General features: G+C 38.6%; 1 protein-coding gene across 14 annotated transcripts in view; it reads left to right on the top strand.

Annotated features, from left to right (window-relative positions):
- Nucleotides 1-19101, top strand: part of TRPM3 (transient receptor potential cation channel subfamily M member 3) — a 618857-nt gene that overhangs the window by 182861 nt on the left and 416895 nt on the right. For 3 of the 14 annotated variants that reach the window (XM_048850424.2, XM_048850426.2, XM_048850432.2), the window contains exon 1: nt 16210-16730. The exons of 6 other annotated variants lie outside the window; for them this stretch is intronic. In XM_048850424.2, coding sequence (XP_048706381.1) covers nt 16641-16730 — 90 coding nt within the window. In that variant the 5' untranslated portion in view covers nt 16210-16640. Of the gene's footprint in view, nt 1-16193; nt 16731-19101 lie in introns of those variants that run through there. 5 more of the 14 variants (XM_048850428.2, XM_048850431.2, XM_075128741.1 and 2 more) reach the window with 4 other exon arrangements.

The following is a 19101-nucleotide window of genomic DNA, read 5'->3' on the forward strand; positions in this document are numbered from 1 at the left end:
ATCAGTATGTACTAACACAACTCTATAGTTGCTTGGAGCCCCATTAACATCAATCTCATTGTTGCTATTCTGTATGATCAGTTCTACATTTCAGACTAGATGGATATTATCCATAATGCTTTGTAATGAGAAAATTACTTAGATTTTAAATGGGCTATTGACTCCAGATTGAGTTTTACATTTATCACACAGTCTCATTTCTGACTGTCTCAGACTGGTGGTGAAAGTGGGATTTTCACATATATGTAGCCACTTTCCCAAGTTGTGGCTTAATCCTCCTCCCATTTCTCTCTCTGGTGCTTACTACCACTAGAATCTGGAGCAGCTTCTCCCCGTCCATGTGTGGGTCTGGTCCTGAGTTCTTTTTCTTAGCACCTACATGCCTCCACTCAAAGTGACTCCTCATTGTGCATGATACACAGGGGAGCTGTCCCTTGAGAAATCACTTACAATACTACTAGCTGGCAAGGAGTGTAAACCCTGTACACACATGACAATAAGGTAAACAAAACAAACATCATCAAATGCATGGCACAACAATAATAACAGCACAACAGAGGACAGACTTGATTGGGCACAGGCAAATAAGATCCAGGGAAGGAAAGGGTAAAGGTTAACCAGTAATTAACAAACATCAGTAAATAAACCAGTGCCTTGACTCCTAAAACTCTCAAACTCCTCCAACTGCTCCACCCTCCCTGGCATGTCGTGCCACCTGAGCCCCTCAAAATCTCAGAACAATGCAAAAAACTCCCTTTGGGGGAAAGGAGAATTCAGCAGAGACTCTGAGCCATGCTTGCTCTCTCAGCTTCCAAACTTACCCAAAGAAAAGGAGAGGGGTGTAAAGCCAGACTGTCTCTTCCCCAGTTAACTTGCTGGAATCTGTGCAGCCAGGTGTGTTGTTGGTCCAGTGCACTGCTTGTCCAGATCACCACATGCTGGTGCTCATCATGTAGCTACTCCACAATCTTGTATGTCTTTTTCTCTTAAATATTGGTACTAATATGTTCTTTTTCTAGGCATCATCTTCAGTCCTCCTGATGAAAGTAAACAATTATTTCAATATGTACATGTTTGTTTGCCCCAGGTTTTCCATATTTCTGCTGGTATGCCATTGGGACCAAGAGCTTTCTTTCTTTTCATGTTGCTCAAGGCTTCTCTAACTTCTAGGACTGGTACCACCAGACCCGTGTTTGGTTTTTATCATACATCATGGTTTCCTGGGATTCTTTTCATTCATAATGACAGGTTTCAGAGTAACAGCCGTGTTAATCTGTATTCGCAAAAAGAAAAGGAGTACTTGTGGCACCTAGAGACTAACCAATTTATTTGAGCATGAGCTTTCGTGAGCTACAGCTCACTTCATCGGATGCAATTCTGTGGAAACTGCAGAAGATATTATATATACAGAGACCATGAAACAATACCTCCTCTCACCCCACTCTCCTGCTGGTAATAGCTTATCTAAAGTGATCATCAAGTTGGGCCATTTCCAGCACAAATCCAGGTTTTCTCACCCTCCGCCCCCCCCCCCCCCACACACACACACAAACTCACTCTCCTGCTGGTAATAGCCCATCCAAAGTGACCACTCTCTTTAAAATGTGTATGATAATCAAGGTGGGCCATTTCCAGCACAAATCCAGGTTTTCTCACCCCCCCACCCCCCTTTTTTTTTCCCCCAAAAAACACACACACAAAAACTCACTCTCCTGCTGGTAATAGCTTATCCAAAGCGACCACTCTCCCTACAATGTGCATGATAATCAAGGTGGGCCATTTCCAGCACAAATCCAGGTTTTCTCACCCCCCCACCCCCATACACACTTTCAGAGTAACTTCTCCACTGTTTCGTAATCTGGTTCTCATGATTAACATGCTTCCACTTTCATCTTTAATGACTTTGATTTCATCAGTGTCTTTAGTTCTCTGGTCATGGGTGTTTGCCAGTCCATATATTTTTTTTTCCTCACCCTTCTTCATTTCAAGATTGGAATATAAATCTGGGAAAATACACACGTGATTCAGCATATACACTAAAATGCTTGAAGAGCTCTCCTGCTCTGATCATAAAAAGCTTGCAGAAAGGGCTCTCCAAAAGTTCGGAGTGGAGTTGGCAGAGCAGAAAAACAGCACCCAACCCTCCTCCTCAATTCATAGTTTATCTGACATGCCCCCAGAAGCATCATCTAGGCAGAATTGGGCCCGACAAGTGTACACACGTACTAGTGAAACTCATTTGCTTTGTAGATTTCCTCAGCCTTCGTGGCAGATCATGTGATGTTATCTACTCCTGCTTGATAAGGATTAATAGAGATTAGTAATAATTTATGGTGCATTTTTGGAGACTATAATTTTCAAAAGAAATTGGATGGTTTTTCTTCTTTTGAGAAAATATTAGCAGAAAGCGGTTTCTAGTTTTTCATCTGGTAAACCCAGACACCTCATGCTGGCACAAAAAACAAAAACAAACTTTATCAGTATCTTAATGTTGATGCAAAACACAGGGTCTCCCCTCCCCCCAATTCATCCACTAGTATTGTTTTTCCCACACCACCTCTTTTATTTAATCTACATCACAGAAATACTCAAACAAGCAAGCTTTAAGTGTTTAAGTTCTTAAATTTACATTTTATACCAAATATTACTCAGCATCACACTGCTGAGATATAGCATCTGGTTTAAATATCAACTCATATTAACTCAACAAATACTAACTCATGGTGACTGGCTGAATATCAAACAGTTATTATCTATACCTAAAGTATGTAAGTAATGTCATGTTGTCATGTGGGTCTGAACCATATCGGGAATTGCATAATGAGGTGACGCATCAATTTCTGCTTGAAAGTACATGGTACAAATGCACATCCGTGGAATCATTTGTTCAGACTGCTAAATTAACCCTATCATCTAGAATAGTGAGCAAAATATTCTATACTCTTAGAATAAAAAGTTAGTTATTGATTGTGAATCTCCCCTCTACCATGATGCCTATAAAGCACTTGATAATGGCGAGGCAGCTGGCATGGTGTGACTCCTTATTACACTTATTTTTCAGCACTGTTACCATATTCTTTTATTGTAAGATGTTGGAGGAGGTACTGTCCTTTTGTTATATGCGTATAGTGCCAAGCCCAATGTGGGTTAGGGCCTCTGTGTTACTGCAGTAGAAATATTTAATAATATTCAGACCAGTTATTTTAATTAGGGTTACATTTTATCCTCATATGAGAGTTGCAGTCATCCATTCACTCAGGGGCCTTCAGTTATATTTCAGGTAGGCCATTATGCTATTTCCTTGTGAGACTCCACATAGGAGTTAAGGATCTGGACTGGGGCCTAAAACAGTCAATGCAGTTCAGAACAGTTTCCGTAGTTGTTAGCAACCTATGTGTTACTAGCTTGAGGATGCTCCCTCCTCCCTGCACTCAATAAATAAATAAAAATAGATGGCAGGCTGTTCCAGGAATAGACAATGATGGGAGAACTGTGCTTCTGTCCTATCACTTCTATGGTGTTGTCCCTCTCTCTTTCTAAGAAAGGGGATAACTTTATTCCATAATAAAGGTCAAGGGAAAGCTTTATTTTGACATTTCAGTTTGAAACTTGCATGAGGTATGCTCATTCGCTCAGTTTTATAGTTAGAAATTCCATGGTTCAGTATGTTATTGACAACACATTGTGCTTTTTTAATTTCATTGTAGAGAGCAGTTATGCATAACAGAGACTGGAATTTTAGTGGTACCCAGCCTGGTGAAACCAGGCCCCTCTCTCTAAGGGATTTAAAGATGAGTTGGCTGTGCACAAAGCACTCCAGATGGAATCCCATTAGGAAAAACAGTAGCATAAATGATAGGAACCTTATTTATTTCATGCAATGGATGTTTCTAATTTCTATTAGTGCTTTTGTTACAGTCACAACTGTGACTTACTGATACTGAATGACTGAATCATTTGGAAAAAGAAAAGGAGGACTTGTGGCACCTTAGAGACTAACCAATTTATTTGAGCATAAGCTTTCGTGGGCTACAGCCCCCTTCATCGGAGTTCAGTCCCCACTGTACTTTAACAGAGTTAAAATCCTGTACATTATCTTATTGAAGAAAATGTTTTCCTTCTGATTGGATTAGTTTCAAACCATTACACACACTTTTTCCCTGTATTTTGAATATTGTAGAAATATTACATATTATGCCAAATAAAACACCTGGGATAGCAAACCATCTTATTTTGTTACTTCCTTTACAGTAATTTATGTAAAATGTAGTGAAACTACTATATGGAGCTCAAAATATAAATTTGGGTTGTCATGGATACACACATGAGGAGGCTTTTTTTTATAAATTTATTATGAGTCTGACAATTTATTTTTAGTACATAACAGTAGTTTCTCCCAAAGAGAGAGATGATGTAACGAGTTTCATTATTGTTACTCTTATTAAAGCTAATTACGTTGCCCTTTTCTTTTTTCTGCTCACAATCCAAAGATATTTTATAGCCTACAGGCGCACTGTATTGTTTGATGTCAAAATGGCTGATCAGGGCTCAAGGGTTTTCTTTCACTCACTTGACTCCTTGTGTGCCAATAAGCCAAAGATGCTTAAAGTGTAAATTGTATATTGTTTACAAACAGTTAGCAGGTTAAACTGCTACTGTAAAATAATCAAACAGGAAAAGGCATGCTTTTGGATTTGCAAATGTTCCAACTGCTGTTTGCTGCCTTAGTAATTAAATTAGATGAGGTATACAACATAAAGCCGCATGAGCTAAATGATTTATGGAACTTGCTCATGTTAGTAAATAACTTCTCGTGCTGCGTGTTGTACTTGGTTATAGTTTCTACTTTGCATATTCAATGAAGTACAACATGCACTTTGTTCAATATGCTGTTCTTTTATTTCTGAAAAATATTGGTTAATCAAATAACAGGAATCTTGATGAGGGATTATTATATCAGAGAGAAAATGGGAGAATAAAAAGAGGAATTAAATAAGGATAATTCATGATAATAAAAAGAAAAGTAAATTAAGCAAAAACATGACTTCTTTAAAATTTACCTCTTTCAAAACACAAAATGGAATTACAGCTTACTTAGTGGCCTCTTTTGTGGGTATTTAAGTGTCAGAATAAAACAAAATTCTTAAAAAAGAAAGGAAGGAATTGAGCAACATTGTTTAGAAATCAGTGAGCAGCTACACAAGTAGCAGAAAGACAAATACACACCCAAAAATCAGACTGGTTATTTGGGTTTCGTTTTAAATACAGAAGTAATTTTTAAAACAAATATTAAATGTTTTTATGCAACTACATTGCATCAGGATTTATTCACTGTCATTTTCCTGATTTTCCCCTCTTTCCTCCTGCCCTTTCCTACCCCAGTATTCTAAGTCATTCTCAAAAACAAATAAAATAAAAATTGATAATTAACTTACATGCTATGGCATAATGGCGCACACAGAAGAATGACCCTCTGTTCCATTAAAAAATCACTAGAGCTATTTTCTCTAATTCTAAAAAGTAAAGTATGTGTTCTATTGATAACAGGAACTTTAAGCATAACAGGATAGGGGGTGTAAAGCATGGTGTCAACAAAACCAGCAGAATCAGTTCATTTTCCTGGAAGTGGGCACATAAATCACAAAGGAGAGAGATTCTGTCCTAGGGTATTAAGTAGCGCTAAAAGCATTTAAGTAGGGAACCAAACCTCACACTCATGGGGGAATCTGTCCTGGTAGGCATAATGCACTGTTTACTTTATATAGCCGTTTGTTAACAGAATATAAAATGGGATTCAAAGAAATAAGAATTCATTTGTCCCTAAAAATTCAGAGTCATGGTGATAATAGAGGAAGGGTTTGAATTTACAGGCTAGTTAGAAGAGGATTCTTTGCTCAGAGAGCAGCCCCAATGACTACACTGTAAATACTCAATAAGGACTACTCTCATGAATAGGAGTTTCAAGGTCAAGCCCATAGGATTGTCACGGCATGAAACCTTCAAAACCTGCAACAAATGTTCTCATTTTTCTCCATGAGATAGAAAGCATTAGTAGTTTTTAATACTATAATTATGGAGGCATCTGTTGTGGATCCAAAGTTAAGATTTAATTGAGTTTTGCACTTAAAGCAGGGATTCAGCATCTTACGTATGGAAAAATAGACTCTTCATCTCAAAATTAGAGCACTTAATCTTAGAGTGTAGAATGAATTTTCCGAAACTTTTCAAGTAAATCTATGTATTAGTTTAGTAGTTAATATTAATGATAAAATAGATCATTTAAGAAATGTATTGGAGAGAGTCAGAGAGAGGTTTTATAACAGCGGTAAGACTTAGGCATAGTGATATAGTAGAAATCATATTTTTAGGATGTTTGCAAAAAGCAATAGAGTAAGTGAAATTACATTTTTCCCCCCAACTGATCTACACCAATTTCCTTTTCTTTTGCCCTGTTTTCTTTCCTTTATTTTTTTTTTTTCAGTTTGGTTGCTACAGTTTGGTTGCTGTCCTCTCATTAGAGAAGCAAACAAGCACTGTGTGGACTAATATGCATCAAGGTTGGTGGCATGTCTGTTTTAAATCAGTGAATTTATTTAGTCAATGAGAAACAGCATTATAGCACTATTGTTGTTCCATAAGCTAAATTAGAAAGGTAATTTGAGAGTTTATTTTGCAAAGAAATGTTACACCACATTTTGTTTGATTTCTGATTTAAAAAATTAAAACCTTATTAACATGGAATTATTACTACCCTCCATACATTGCAGAGGATCACATGCAGAAGACTTAGTAAATAGGCCCCATAAGTAATACATTTCAAAAGAAGGCTTTGGGAATATGACTAATAGCTCTTAAAACAGACTAGTTTTATTAAAGTTTTAAAATATGAAATTTACATGTTATAGTATAAAAGATCATTTCTGAGTTTAATTGCTGATCCCTTGACTTCCATGGCTTGGCTCCTGCAAACAACTAAACTATACTAGCTACAGATAGATTTTTAGAAGAAAAATTGTTCAAATCGTTAAAAAGCAAATTTCTCATAGAAAACCACCATTAATGGGGCCTCTTTTGCCTTTACTAATAGGAAATGCTGCTGTTACTGGAAAATTAGACATGCTATTGATCCACTGTTCAATTCCAAATAGGGTGTTACTGTCTCAGTGGGAATTACACAGACACAAGCAAGCATGGATCTTTCAAGGATCTTGTTGTGTGTTGTACCAACTGTTATGTAAACAGCACACAAACAGATAAATTGCAAGGTCACAGTCTTTTACTTCTTAAAATCCAGAACCACAGCCCACATGAACCAAAAACAGAGAGTGCGTGAGCTAGCTGTTCTATAAGACAGAGAGGCACAACTCACCACACTATGCTTTAGGCTGACTCTTTGCAGATTGATTCCTGAAAGACCCAGATCACATGCTTCCATACAGGGCCCCTTGCCTGCAAGCGGGACTAGGAATCCTCCCTGACCCCTGAAATGGAAAGTGATATTTTATCATTTTAACTCAGTTTTCAATACGCTATACAAAATGGAATTAGAAATAGTTTGTGGTGTAAGGCAGTGTGGTTGATTTCTGTGTTTCCAGTTCTCAATGTGACTAATATGTTTTGTGTAGGGTTGGGAAGACTTCTGGTAATTCAATGCACACAGCTTGTCTCATCTTGTACCTCCATCTCCCATCATGCCTACAGCACCCTGTCATCTGACAATGGTTAAGCACGTGGCAAGCTGAGACTACTGCTTATTATGCAAAAACATGCTTGCTTTACTGTTGTTTCATCCCATTCCCATCCACCTAGTTCTTCAGTTTCATGTGCCTGTTGTGTCTTGGTATAAACATAGATAATTAGTTTTCTGGTGCAGGGACTGTGTTTTTACTACTATGGTGTTAGGCCTAAAGGGGTGCTGATCCTTGATTTGGGTCCCCTAGCTGCTACTGTAATACACAGAAATAATGATTGAAAAAGTAATTGCAGAAACATTTTCCAAGGTAGAAAAGGGACTTTCTTGTTATGGTTTTCTGTGATATCCAGAATTTGTGTCACTATCCAAGTGTTTATAGTTTTTTTTAATGAAAAGACATATATTTCTCAAGCGTGCACAAGTGGAGGATGTAGGGAAACATATATTAGTGTTGGATGTGCCTAACAAATTGTAAAATTTTGAATATGGAATTGATTACATATGTAAAGTTGAAGTCCATAGGACTCAATAAGGTTTCATAATAGTTCAAAAAGAGAAAAAGTATCTTTTTAAATTACAATGGTCTTATTTCATAATTTAGTTAACTCTCATTTTTTTTTGTATTTTCCTTTTGTTTATTTTATGGAGCTTTCTGATCTGAATCTCACTTTTAGTTCTTTCATGTTTTGCAAAGAAAAAATATCAACTGCTACAGCTGGGCCACTTCTTGCTGAGGAGGATCAACTATTTCACAGGCCAAGCTTCTTTGTACTAGTTGACAACAGTCACTAGTGCTCAAAATGCCCATGGAGTGTAATGATGGAATGTTAGTAACAGTAACTCTTGAGTGGATTTTATTTTTCAGTCATTGACATCTGTGAAAACTGACGTCTGTCTGAAACATCCATAAAAAGGGTTTTAGTGGTGCTTCCAAATACATAGTATTCCAGGACATCTTTGTAATTAATATTAACATCTTTCTGAAGACTACTTGTTGCTATATTGGTTGTTAGCAATATCACTTTGGGTGAAAGACTGATATTGACAAACTCTCTTCACCTACTCCTAAGTTACATTTGCTTATTATGTGCAATCCATCACTGTAGACATTTCCTCTTAAGCACAGAGTTGTTCCTTTTTGTTTCTTCTCTTTGGTGATGGTTTTATTTACTGGAACAGACCCTTAGGTATATGTATTCTCTGGCAGTATTAATTAATGGAGCACACACAAACTCTGTTACACAGCTAACTGAATAACTGCAGAACAAACTAGAGGCACTCCTGGGTCAGCTGCCTGCCCTGCTGAATATTGGAGACAGCAAGATGTTAACAGAGATGTGTATCCTCAGGTAGATGAATATTGTGACAGTCAAGGGGAGCAGCAGGGTTCTCCCACTTCCCAGCCAAATGAGTCTGGGCTGAGTGATAACAGAACAGTCAGCTGAGATAACCATTCTGGTATAAGACACCTTATGTTGGCCTTGTAATGTCGATAGCATGGTGTGTGCGCAGTTATGGACAAAGAGCAGGTGCCGAATGACCTTCTGGACAGGTACTGCTAGATATAGTATAAAGGGAGACTGTGAGGATATGTGTACTGTTTAAATCTCAAACAAGAAGTCAGGTAGCACAGAGCTTGGTAAATTTCTAGGCAGAACAAGCTTTAGAGATGGATATTACTGTTTTCCTTATTCTACTAAAGTTCCTTGTTTAGTGTTAAAAGAAAATGTAACATTAGTGTTTGTAATTCTTTGCCATTGTCATGTGGCACAAGACTCCATTAGAACTAAATGTGACTGTATACATTTAAATTACTGAAAGGAGTGAGGTATATGTTGCAGAAAGTTGTCACTCTGTATCTGTCCACTGTCCTTTAAATGCAGAGGAGCTCCTTGCCTAGTGCAAGGCTGTTGCCATTTTTTTTCTCACCTCATATGCATAACAGCACAGGGCAAATCACTGTTTCTCTCTCTCTCTCTCTCTCTCTCTCTCTCTCTCTCTTGTATGCAAACTATATTTGTTTTGCTTTCTTTATTATGACCTAAGTCATCTAGACTAAAAAAGTTCACTCTTTTTTGACTGGGAAACATGGTAACCTGATGGTTAGAACAAGGAACTGGAAATTAAGTTTACTAGGCTCCATTCCGTGCTTTGCTTATTAATTTTCTGTGTCAATATAGACAATTCACTTTGACACTCTCTCGCTCTCTCTATCTTTCAATTTACTCATCTTGGAAATTAGGTACTAGATGATCTAACATAAATGATTCACTGGGGAACTTTGTGACTTAGTTAAGTGATAAAGAACATTTCAATAGTTAGATGAAATGGGACAAGTAAGTACAAAGTACTAAATAATAAAAATGAGAGTATATAATTGCATGAGAATACAAAATGTAACAGACAAGAAATATAAAAATATCACATGACTGTATGCAACAAAAGTCAGAAAAATACTGTAGTACTCGGGTAAGGACTTAGACTTATGGCTCATTATTATCAATAATGGAAAGGAAATCTAGTTGAGAGGGAAGGGCAAAAACACAACTTTCTGGGGATGCAAAAACATTAGAAAAAGTTAGAACACAACTTTCTGGGGATGCAAAAACATGCAAAATAAAGTGGGAAAATATGATTAGCACTGAACTTTGTGAATTTAAATTTAAAGGTAGTGAACAAAGATGGTTATTATACCATATTTGTGAACAATAGCTACTACTTATATACTGCAGGGGTGACCACCCTGTAATGCTGGAGGACAATGTTGTCAATAAGAGAACTTTTATTTGATTATGAATTGAAAATGTTTCCTCAACCTAAACCCTGTGACTTTTAAACTCAAGCTTCTGAGTCAATCCCGTGACTAAAGGGAGGTGGGCGGGGGGGCCTCAGGAGTTACTCTCTTGCGAGCAGCAAGCTTTGAGCAGCTGCTGTCTCTTCTCTTTGGGCATAAGCATTCGTGGGCTAAAATTTGTTAGCCTCTAAGGTGTCACAAGTACTCGTTGATTTTGTTGATGCAGACTAACACGGCTACCACTCTGAAACCTGTATCTTCTGTGTATCTGCTGCTCAGCAGCTCCCCTGCTGACCATGTGCTGCATCACAGGGGAGGGAGAAGTGAGTTGCTTGGATTGTCTGCTTGGCTGTTGGACTATGAGAGCCCCAGGGAGAGCAGGATAGGATAGGAGCTTGAATGGCTCTGCCTGAGCTTACGGGAGTGCCTATTAGCAAAAGATACTGCAGGAATATCCAGGAGAAGAGGGAAAGAGGTGAAGCACAGAAACAACAGCCAGTTACACTTCCTTGATTAAGCAGGCAGAGTGCTCTGTCTTGTGCTAGCTGGAAACCTTTCCCTAGGGACCATACGTCAACTGGGGATAGATAGCCAGAGTACAATGCACATCCTTCTCACTCCTGATAGACACCTCTCTCTATGCAGCTCCTGGTGCACGGCGTAAGAGCCAGTTATGCTAACTTGATGTCTGCTGGAAATTTTCCCATGCTTAGAGAGAACTTGATAATAGTGAGGCAGCTGGTGTGCAGAGACTGCTGCCTGTCATGCTGACCAGTACTGTCATGTTTCCTTTTGCTCTCCTGTCTGTCTGCATCCACCTGTTGTCTCTCATCTTGTACTTGGATTGTAAACTCTTTAGGGTAGAGACAGTCTTTGTTCTGTTTGTACAGAGCCTAGCACAGTGGGGTCCAGATCTGTGACAGTACTGACTAGACACTCCCTAAGTGCAAAAAAATAATAGGGTAATCTTGAGGAGGGGGCATGCTACTGGCTTCCATTCCCTTTGTGCTGACTGAGTGATGCCAAGAGAACAAGAAACAGGACAGTTTGCTCTTAAATATTTGTTAGCAGCAGCCCTTTGATCTTGTTGTTATATATTTGCCCCCAGGCTAAAATGGTTGGGCACAACCAATATACTGTAACTAGTTTGGATTTTATGGAATGTCAACCATTCTTTCATTTTTTTAGTATTCTTATATGTGCTGCTTTCATGTATTGTACGTAGGGATATGGGCTATGGTAGATGTTTATGAACACAGGATTGTTATGTGAGATTATGGAAATTGGCAAGAAGAGCTTTTAAAAATACTTTCTTTAGGTACCATGGCAATCTTTCTTGTCAGCTGGCAGCAACGGAACTTGCCTTAAATTGTTATGATTTTTGTTTGGCACTTGACAAAGTAATAGGTCTCACTGTAATGGTAGTGCAGTAACTGTGTCGGAAAGGGGGAACACTTTAATCTGAACAATGGCAACGCTAACATTTAGTGCTGCTATGTTATAACAGCATTTAATAGGAGGATAAAGTCTGACGTGATTCTTGCACCTCCTTAATCTTCTGACGTAGAGACAAGGAGCCTGGTTTTCAAAAGAGCTGATCACCGACCGTTGCAACAGAATTCAATGACAGCTGCAGGTGCGCAGCAGTACCGCTGGTTGAAAATCTTCAATTTGACAATTTTTCATTACAGTTTTGACCAAAAAATGGATTAAAATTCATGAGAACTTTCATGAAAATGGTGTCCCATTTTTCGACCAGCTCTTCTCAACACCTCTGAAAATCATGCCTTTGGAGCTTGAATCTTCACTGCCACTCTCTTAGATTACTTACAGCTATTCAAAGTGTGAGTTAGTTACTATTCTGATTGGTAGCAACTATCGGTGTATTTGTATGCCCCTCATCAGTGTTATATCTGGGTGCCTTACAGTCACTAATCTATTTATCCTCATGTGTGAGATAGGGGAAGTCCTATCCCCATGTTGCAGTTGGGGAACTGAGCCATAGAGCAGATTTAAGTGATTTGCTCAAGGTGACACAGAACTGGGAGCTGACTCTAGATCTTTTGAGTTCTATTCCCATGCTCTATTCACTACACCATCCTTTCTACCCTATCTGGAAGTTAGTAGGTAGTATTTTTTACACACACACACACACACACACACACACACACCCTCTTTCTACAGGTCTAAATGACTAGTCAAGAGGCCAGGCAGTGAAGAAGCAGGCCCATGAAAACAAATGGATGCATACTAAACACTGCACTATATAAAAGCGATGGCTTCTAAGCCACTGTGTGTAGCAGAGGGGCATTTACAGAGCTCTATCTCAAGCATTTAAAATGCAGTGGAAGCTAAGATGCATTGGACTTACTATTTTTAGTTTATTAAAACAATCTGTTATATTTTTATAGTGTCTTCTGCTCCCTAACCTTTTTAGAGGTTTGTTATCCTACTTTCTTACACAGTGACAAGAAAGGCAGAGTTCTACCATTTTCCAGTTTCCCTATCTCTAGTGCAATCTGTCCACTTTCTTTTTCAGCAGGTGCCCAATGAATAAGCAGATGTTGGGAGGGTTTACGGTGGTGATGGGGTATGTGTCTTACCAATGAGCCTTCCTGCAGCCTTTTGGAGAAAAAGGTGGGTTATTCAAGGCTGCAGTTTTTCTGCTTTCTTTCCATGGCAAACTCCTCGTCCCTCAGTTTAACCATTTGACAGCACTCATCTACTCCTACTTTCCTAACCCAGCCAAAATGATCATGCTGTGCTCCTTTTAAGTACTATGGTATTTAATGTCAAGATTTAGATATGTTCTATCTGCCTGGTTTCCCCTTTGCCTCTTTTAATGAGCCCTGTCAAGGTTCCTTCCCCACTCTGAACTCTAGGGTACAGATGTGGGGACCTGCATGAAGACCCCCCTAAGCTTATTTTTACCAGCTTAGGTTAAAACTTCCCCAAGGCACAAACTACTTTACCTTTTGTCTCTGGACCTTATTGCTGCCACCACCAAGCGTCTAACAAAAATAACAGGGAAAGAGCCCACTTGGAAAGTCTTTCCCCCAAGCCCTACACCCCCTTTCCTGGGGAAGGCTTGATAAAAATCCTCACCAATTTGCACAGGTGAACACAGACCCAAATCCTTGGATCTTAAGAACAATGAAAAAGCAATCAGATTCTTAAAAGAAGAATTTTAATTGAAGAAAAAAGTAAAAGAATCACCTCTGTAAAATCAGGATGGTAAATACCTAACAGGGTAATCAGATTCAAAACAAAGAGAATCCCTCTAGGCAAAACCTTAAGTTACAAAAAGACAGACAAACAGGAATATACATTCCATTCAGCATAGCTTATTTTATCAGCCATTTAAACAAAACAGAATCTAACGCACATCTTACTAGATTGCTTACTGACTTTTTACAGGAGTTCTGACCTGCATTCCTGCTCTGGTCCCGGCAAAAACAACACACACAGACAGAGAGAACCCTTTGTCCCCCGTCCCCCCCCAGCTTTTAAAGTATCTTGTCTCCTCATTGGTCATTTTGGTCAGGTGCCAGCAGGGTTGTCTTAGCTTCTTAACCCTTTGCAGGTGAAAGGGTTTTTCCTCTGGCCAGGAGGGATTTAAAGGTGTTTACCCTTCCCTTTATATTTATGACAAGCCCTTATAAGAGTGTCAGGAAATGTTATTGGAGTCACACTGTAACTCATCAATGGTAGATGTTTACTACTTTTATATGTTATGTTTATTGTTCAACTGAAAAAGTAAAGTGTGTGACATTGAAACCTGTGCAACATGGGCAAAGGGGGCTTGATCACACCCCTTTTCCTTTTCCCTCTGTGGAGGGGGTAAAAAAAAGCAAAAGTCAGATACTTTGGGCCAAATTTAGTTAGGAGGAAGGACGTTTGAGCTTCAGGTCCTTTATCTTGATAACTCCTCAATCTCTGCATGTTTAGAACTCTGCAGTTTTAGGATTACAGGTGATATTTGGGCAGAGCTGTTCTGCTGAATAATTCTTCCACAAGCCTTGTCTTATTTCAGAATCTGCTCTCAACTTCCCCCTGAATGTGAGTTTTTGGTTGGTAAACAGTTAGAAAACCAACCAGGGTTCAGTTCCTCAGGGAGCCCAACCAATCTGAAGGGTTGGGGAGGGGGTCAGGAAGGAGCACAGAGGTACTTGGCTTCTGCATCAGGCCACCAGTTTTCTACAGATGTCCCCAGATTTGTAGGCTTTACTGAGGGATCTTGAGACATACACAGGAACGAGGGCCATCCATGCCCCACAAAAGCGGGAGGGTGGGGTAAACTCTATCCTTGCATCATGTCTTAGAGAGGATAATTCAGAGGATGCTCATTGGGAGTCTGATTCAAATACCATGGAACTCAGTGAAAAGAGTCCCATTGTCTTCAACTGGCTTTGGATCAGGTCCTGAGTTTTCAACTCGCTCAAAGGCTTATCCATTTAAGACTGATTTGCGACCACAAATATTGGTTTGCTCTTATTAGTGTGACTCTCAGGAACTCATTGTAAACCATTATAGACATATAGATATGTACAAAATAGAGAGCTATAAAAGGTGACTATTAGCATAGCCTCACAAAAACAATGTTAATTGAACTGTGCCAAATCCTTAAGGGGTCATTGCAATATTTGTGTTCCTTTTTCTTGTTTCTCTCTTTTGGAGACTGTCAGCTTAACTGTGGAATATGGGAATGATAGTTTTAGATAATTATGAATAGAGAAACAGTGTCTTTAATAAGGAGAGCTACCTGTGTAAAATGGAACATGAAAATGCCTTAAGTTTGTCACATGTCCCCAAATTGAATAAATATGATCTACTGTGAGCCTTAGGAGAGAAGAGAGTGAAGATGTTGCTGTTAAAAAAGGAGTTGATTATCCCCTTCCATATTCTGATTAAAAGTAACTAGTTATTCCTGTCACACTGGAAAATTCCAACTACCAGAGCCCAAATTGCTGTAAACCTTTATCATTTTAACTAGTCACCAGTGTAACCTTTGTTAAAATAAAATAAAATCAAGGGTACTTCACCTTCTGTATTGCAAAAGCTAAAGCACATTTTAAGTGTTATTAACTGGGCAAGCCATTAATTATCTTAAATGGGATTCTATCTTACTATAAGCGTTCCAGCATTATACATCTCTTGTATCTGTAAATTATAAAGTAAAAGCAAAATACCCTTCTGGGTAATCAATTATTTTTTGTCAAGATCCAAATTTATTGGTCAAGGTATACTCAAAGTACAGACTCCAGAAGAAATAATAAAAAATGATGATAATAGGTAAAACAATTTTGGGGGTCTGTTCAAAAGTGTCTGGTGGTCTGGATTTGGCCTGTAGTCTGCCTACCTGTGCCCTTAAGTATTTTCCTCAGAGGAGTTATCTCTCAACAGACCCTTAATTTTTAAAAAGTGCATTATATCAGGACATAACCCCACTCATTTGCTGATGATTTTCTGCAATATGACAGAGCAATAAAATTGATCCGTTTCACAATCTCTCTCAATTCATTATGCCAGATAAATCAAGGAAGATATAGTTTTTGTCTGATCAGGCAGAGCCATCTCTCTTCTATCTGAATGTCGGCCCCTCCCCTCATTCTGGTTTATCTCTCCTCAAAATGCTTTGTGAAAGAAAGTGGAAGTACCCTGTCTCTTGCTTTATTTATATTCTTTCATTCCATTCTGCCTTCTCTCCCACAAAAAAAAAAGGAAAGAAAGAAAAAAAATCTGAGGAAAAGCAAATGGCTCGGATTTCCTTAATGTCTAACCTGCCTATACTCTGAACAGTGTGAGAAAGCGAGCAAGCAGCTCTTACTGCAGGGTTTTATTCATGCAGGCTTTCCCTTTCCTTTAAAACCGTGCAGCCCTCCTCTGAGCAGCAGGCTGATTGCTTCCATTCAGCCACATTTGGTATGCATGAGCACTACTGCTCCAAGACAGGAGGTTGCTTTCTTAAGGAGGATCAGTGGCTAAGGCAAATCCACTTTGCCAGCCTTCCAACCAAGTTCCAGGAAGCATCTGTCCTACGGAATTGCAGGTGTGGAAATGATGAACGTGGGATGTCAAAACTGTGGAGGACCATTTGTTTTGTAGGCATTATAAGGTTTGCAGTTCACTTTCAAGTGGAATTTTTAGAGGGTCATGAGTCAAACTGATGCTCCCCGACCACTAAACTGGACCATTCGGAAGCTATGCCATGCTGCTTTTCTCCCATCTGTCAGACTTCTTAAGGTATTGTAAAATGGTCATTTTAATATAAAACACTTATTTTCATCCTTTATTCAGAATGTTTCAGATTTTGTTACTGGAGTGAATCCAGAAACTTTGCTTTGAATTATTTTTCCTGTTATCTTAGTGCATAAAGATAGCAAAACTCTGTCTTTACGTATATGGTATGTTTAGCAGAAGTAGAGAGGTCCGAGAGACATCTAACAATGTGAGGTTGGAATAAGAGATGATTGATTCAGTTTCTGCTCCAATTCACCATTTGTTAGGAAAAAATAACTATATGAACTTCTAGGGAAGGAAAAAATCAATTTAAGGGTGTATGTGTGTGTATATTGTGAGAAGTCTTCGAAGCAGATATTAATTATATGATGTTGGTTAGTCCCCAGGGACACCTATGGGTAGAGTACCACAGAGAACGAACCGTTACATTGATCCTGTGTGAGTGAACAAATATTATCATGGCTTTTTAAAGCTGTACATAATGGTCAGTGGTCAGCCTATGGCTAATTGATAATGCAGATTTCCTGACTGTAATTTTCTGCTAATCCTTTGTTCTTAAACCAAGTGTTACGCTTTGTTTTCATAAGGAGTTTTAAAGATACTTACCTAAATAATAATTATACTATATAGTACATGATGGATGGGTATGAAACTCAGATATTTGCTTCCGTACCTGAAGTACCACTACTACAGTACATCCCAATTTAGCCTTCTAGAGACATATATCAAAACCAAAAGTCAAACGCTTCAGAAGAAAATAAAGTTTGTATTGAGCTGAAAAGTGTCGTTTGTTCTTGGGAAAGCTGGTCACTTGATTTGTTTGAATGTGCTGTGCACATTTTAAACCCCATAATAATCAGGAATCTGAAACTATTCTCTTTGGCTTTTACACCTGTAATATCTCTTTTGATCAAGTGCATCTGTAACCTTAATGTTTCATAGGCTGGCCCTGAAGTGAACATTTAATCAGCTGTAATATGAGTATTCTAGTTTAATGTCTTTGAATATAAAATGTGATGTACCCATTGATTTCATATGGCTAATTGGCATTGTGAAAATGAAGTCATTTATTAGAAAGAGAATCTTTAAATGTACTATTGAATATATAATAGCTTACTTTTTATTAGTTTTCCAGTTAAGTACTGTATGTATAATAATTGCAGTGTATGCATTGAACAAACTACTACAGTAGCATCATGGCAGGCATTTGATGGATCTTAATTTGACAGAAAGGGGCTATCCTAGGAACAATTGCTTTTCTCAGCCTAGGTGGTATGTGCTGAAGAAAACACAGTGAGCAGTACAGTTGAGTAGATACAGAATATGAATTTATATGTATGAGTAAATGAAAATGCAACAGAAGTAGATCCTACAACAAATGTGGTATATGTGTTTATTTTAATGAGAAAAGCAATTACATGAAGAGCACAAGCTAGAATAAGCAACACATTACTATCAAAATTCACTTAGGAGACTATAATTTCCCAGAGAGGTGGGGGGAGAGACCTCGATGTGGTGGTTTATTAGCACTCCCATTATCATGAAAATTATTTTGTTATCTTTTTGACAGATAAACATTGTGTAGTTTTTCATCACTGCACGTGTTTTAAGGGTAAATGTCACTGATTATTTATTAAACAGCACAAGCTAACTATAATCTTTTTCTTGCTACAACAACAATCCTTTAGGGCTAGATGATGGCTAGTCCCTACACAGGTGAACAAGCATTGGAAGAATTCACATACAGGAGCTAGGGACAACACAGTCCTTGTGCACAGGGGTATGCAAGCATTGTGGAAGGCTTTGCACTGATAGGAACCCTAATCATACTAGAGACGATGGGTAGGAGGTGGGGCCTTGGCACTATCCCAGTCTTTCTGCACTGGCGGCTGGCTATGGAAGAAAGCGCATGTAGTACCATCTTAAAGGGACACTATCAACTCAAAAATCACACCTTCTAAAACCTTCACCGATTTTTACCATTAGTTTTGAATATTTACAGAGCAGTATGCCCCAAAGGATCCAGACAGGAGCAGGGCCCCAGAGGGCTAGCTACTGTACTGACACATACAAAGACACAATCCCTGCCCCCCAAAGAACTCACTTGTTATAATTAGGTTCTATGCTTGGATTAGAACACCTAAGATTACTCGAACTAGGAGAGAGAGAAAATTTTCCTTCATTTTTTCCTGTGCATTTGACAGTAATTTGTTTATAAACAAATTCACTTTCCCCCCTAGGTACTCAGTTTCCTTATTCTGTGTCTTTCTCACAGCAATAAAGGAGAGAGAATCTTTTTTCCCCTAAAGAGAAGAATCTGACTATAAATCCACAAACTTTGACAAGGGGATTCAGGGACAGGTGTAGTACCTGA

The sequence above is a fragment of the Caretta caretta genome, chromosome 5 (assembly GCF_965140235.1).
Source record: "Caretta caretta isolate rCarCar2 chromosome 5, rCarCar1.hap1, whole genome shotgun sequence".
Lineage (NCBI taxonomy): Eukaryota > Metazoa > Chordata > Testudines > Cheloniidae > Caretta > Caretta caretta.